The sequence below is a fragment of the Penaeus monodon genome, chromosome 5, assembly GCF_015228065.2.
Source record: "Penaeus monodon isolate SGIC_2016 chromosome 5, NSTDA_Pmon_1, whole genome shotgun sequence".
In the NCBI taxonomy this organism is placed as follows: Eukaryota; Metazoa; Arthropoda; class Malacostraca; order Decapoda; family Penaeidae; genus Penaeus; species Penaeus monodon.
Window position 1 is genome coordinate 12,808,659 of NC_051390.1, and position 2,500 is coordinate 12,811,158.

The 2,500-nt window shown below is 33.1% G+C and overlaps 1 protein-coding gene across 5 annotated transcripts in view; it reads left to right on the top strand.

Moving 5' to 3' along the window:
• LOC119572984 (GRAM domain-containing protein 2B-like) overlaps window positions 1–2,500 on the top strand; it is a 141,167-nt gene that overhangs the window by 138,566 nt on the left and 101 nt on the right. For 3 of the 5 annotated variants that reach the window (XM_037919967.1, XM_037919968.1, XM_037919964.1), the window contains exons 8-9: window positions 415–520; window positions 716–1,118. In XM_037919967.1, the coding sequence (XP_037775895.1) occupies window positions 415–520; window positions 716–799 (190 nt within the window). In that variant the 3' untranslated portion in view covers window positions 800–1,118. Of the gene's footprint in view, window positions 1–414; window positions 521–715 lie in introns of all 5 variants that reach the window. The other 2 variants (XM_037919966.1, XM_037919965.1) reach the window with 1 other exon arrangement.

Here is a 2,500-nt window from a genome sequence, read left to right on the forward strand (position 1 = left end):
AAATGTACTGATATTGATAATATTATCAAAGAAAAGAAAATGGGTACATGTTATACGTTTTTATTGAAGCAAAACAGCACCTCAGAGGTTGATGATGAATGGCTTAGTGCATGTCTGAATAATGTCATTGTGTTTCAAATAATCTTTATTACTAGCTTATCACATTTCAAATAGTTCTTATCACAACCTTTCACTTTCAAAATAATTATAATGTCCAAGCTGTTACCTAAGAGAGAAATATCATCACCAACCAATCATTCATCAAATACAATCACCTTTGTCAACTTGTCTGCAGCCATCACCTATGTGTTAAGTGCAGCATAAGTACATTTATCCTAACTTGTCTCTTTACCCATAAAGCACTGACCTTTTGATTCTAACAGAACTCGTTCTAATTTCTTCCCTGCCTTTCAGCAATGGTATGTATGAAGAGGTGCTACAAATGCAACAGAGACTACATGCTGCAGCATCAAGTGAGATTGAAAAAACTTTAAGCATACAATTAAAGCATATAGCTACAGTAAGTAAAATCCTTTTTTCTTTCTTTCTGTCCCACTTCCCCCCTAAAAAAGAAATGGATCAACATCTTACTGATACATGTTAGTTTGAAAGGAAACCAAAATAGAATGCTCTGCTTAACTTTTTGCACAGAATGATCATATCTTGTGGTTATATTTCATTGCTACGCTAACAGTTTTTCTTTTCTACCAAAAAGGTTCGGCAGTCATTAGAAGCGTTGGTGGTTCTGTTCAACAAGGAGCCTCCTGTCAGTACAGCACAGATACCAGACAATACGTAACAACAGGTTCAGTGGGGTTGTGGCACCTCAAACTGGATCCCTGGTTACTGGAGTCAGTTTTCCCCTCCACTTATTTTAGAATATCTGAAGGGTTTGATTATCCCTGAAGACAGTGAAGAAAAGGAATTGGGAAAGAAATGTCCTAGATGAAATTCAGTATGATAGTAAAATTTAAAAGATTTATTTTTCTTTGTGTATGTGTAATTGTTCCTCTAATGTAAAAAGTATTCTTTTAAAAGAAGAATGATTGTTAATTACTAAGGGTATATGCCAGTAATTTCAGTTATTGCAGTGTACACCAACAATCAAAAAGGTTTACTTTTCACACGCTTGCACATTGATTTTCTGATAATGGGATAGCTGTTCAAGAATCAGGATATTGATTCTTTGTCAAGATTTTTCCAGATTTATTTCAGAGGATCTGATATGGAAGTGTTTTATTATCATCACTGAACATTGATGTTATATGGACTGCTAATCAAAAAATGTGAGAGATAATCTACACTGCTCAAAGTAAAATGACTTTCCAGTGTGTCAGCTGTCTAGTCAAAGGGTTGTTATATGTCTTACAGAAAAGACAATTATTTATGTACACCTTTGTTTATGGGTTAAGGTTAAATAGCTTAAACAAAAATATATGAAAATGTGACATTGAGACACGCCCTCATAAGATTTATGAAAATGCAGAATTTTTAAATGTTGAGGATATATCTAGTCAATCATTAACTGATGTCTTAACAGCAATTATGGCTTCCAGGCTGAATTAAAGTTTACCTTAATAATGCATGAATGGTTATTCAAGAATATCTACCTTAAAAGTATCTTATTACTGAGAAGAAAATTTTTCAGTCCTAGAATTACATGGTTGTGATCTTAGACAACTTAAACATCTTGCTTATCTTATAATATTTGATATTTATATCAGAGAGTGATATTGGTTCACAGAGTCCCATAATTTATTTTTCATAGATGGGTATTATTATACATAACCATCCTATGAATGGCTTTTGCACACAATCCCTCCCAACCTTGATATTGTGGACCAAAGATTGTTAACTATAACCACTAATATGTTTCTATCCTCTAGCATGTGGTATTAGAACCAACATGTTTCCTTTCTGGAGTTTAAATGTTGTGCCTGTTCTGCCTGTTACCAGCAACTGCTCATTGGTCATGCATGTTATATCTTATTTTCCTTTTTTTTCAATTTTTTCTTTCTTTCTTTTTTGTCTGTGTACACTTTTAGCTGTGATATTCAGCTCAAGGGTGAAGCAATAGCTGTACTTAAGCTGTTAAGAACCTGACGATCTCAGCAGCCTCCGCTGAAGTTGTTGAAGCAGTGACTAAAGAGTAATGTAAACATGTAAAATCTTTCAGCTATTTAAATTCTGCTTATACAATTGATCTTTATGAAAACAGTGAGGTTGATATTCAGGTACTTTTTAAACTTTTTCCTTTCTTTCTATTCAAAATGAGTAGTAAACATGGGATTGTGGAACATCATAAATTTTCATGCATATTGTTATGCAATAGTTTATTCTAGATCAGAAATCTTGGTTCAAAACCTGAAGCTTAATAATGACAAGCATATTTTTAAACAAAATATGATGACAACCTATGTATTGTATTCTACCATCTCTGTATATTACTAAAACCTATAGAACTGACACATTTCTAATTGAGTTGCCCTTGAAAGTGATT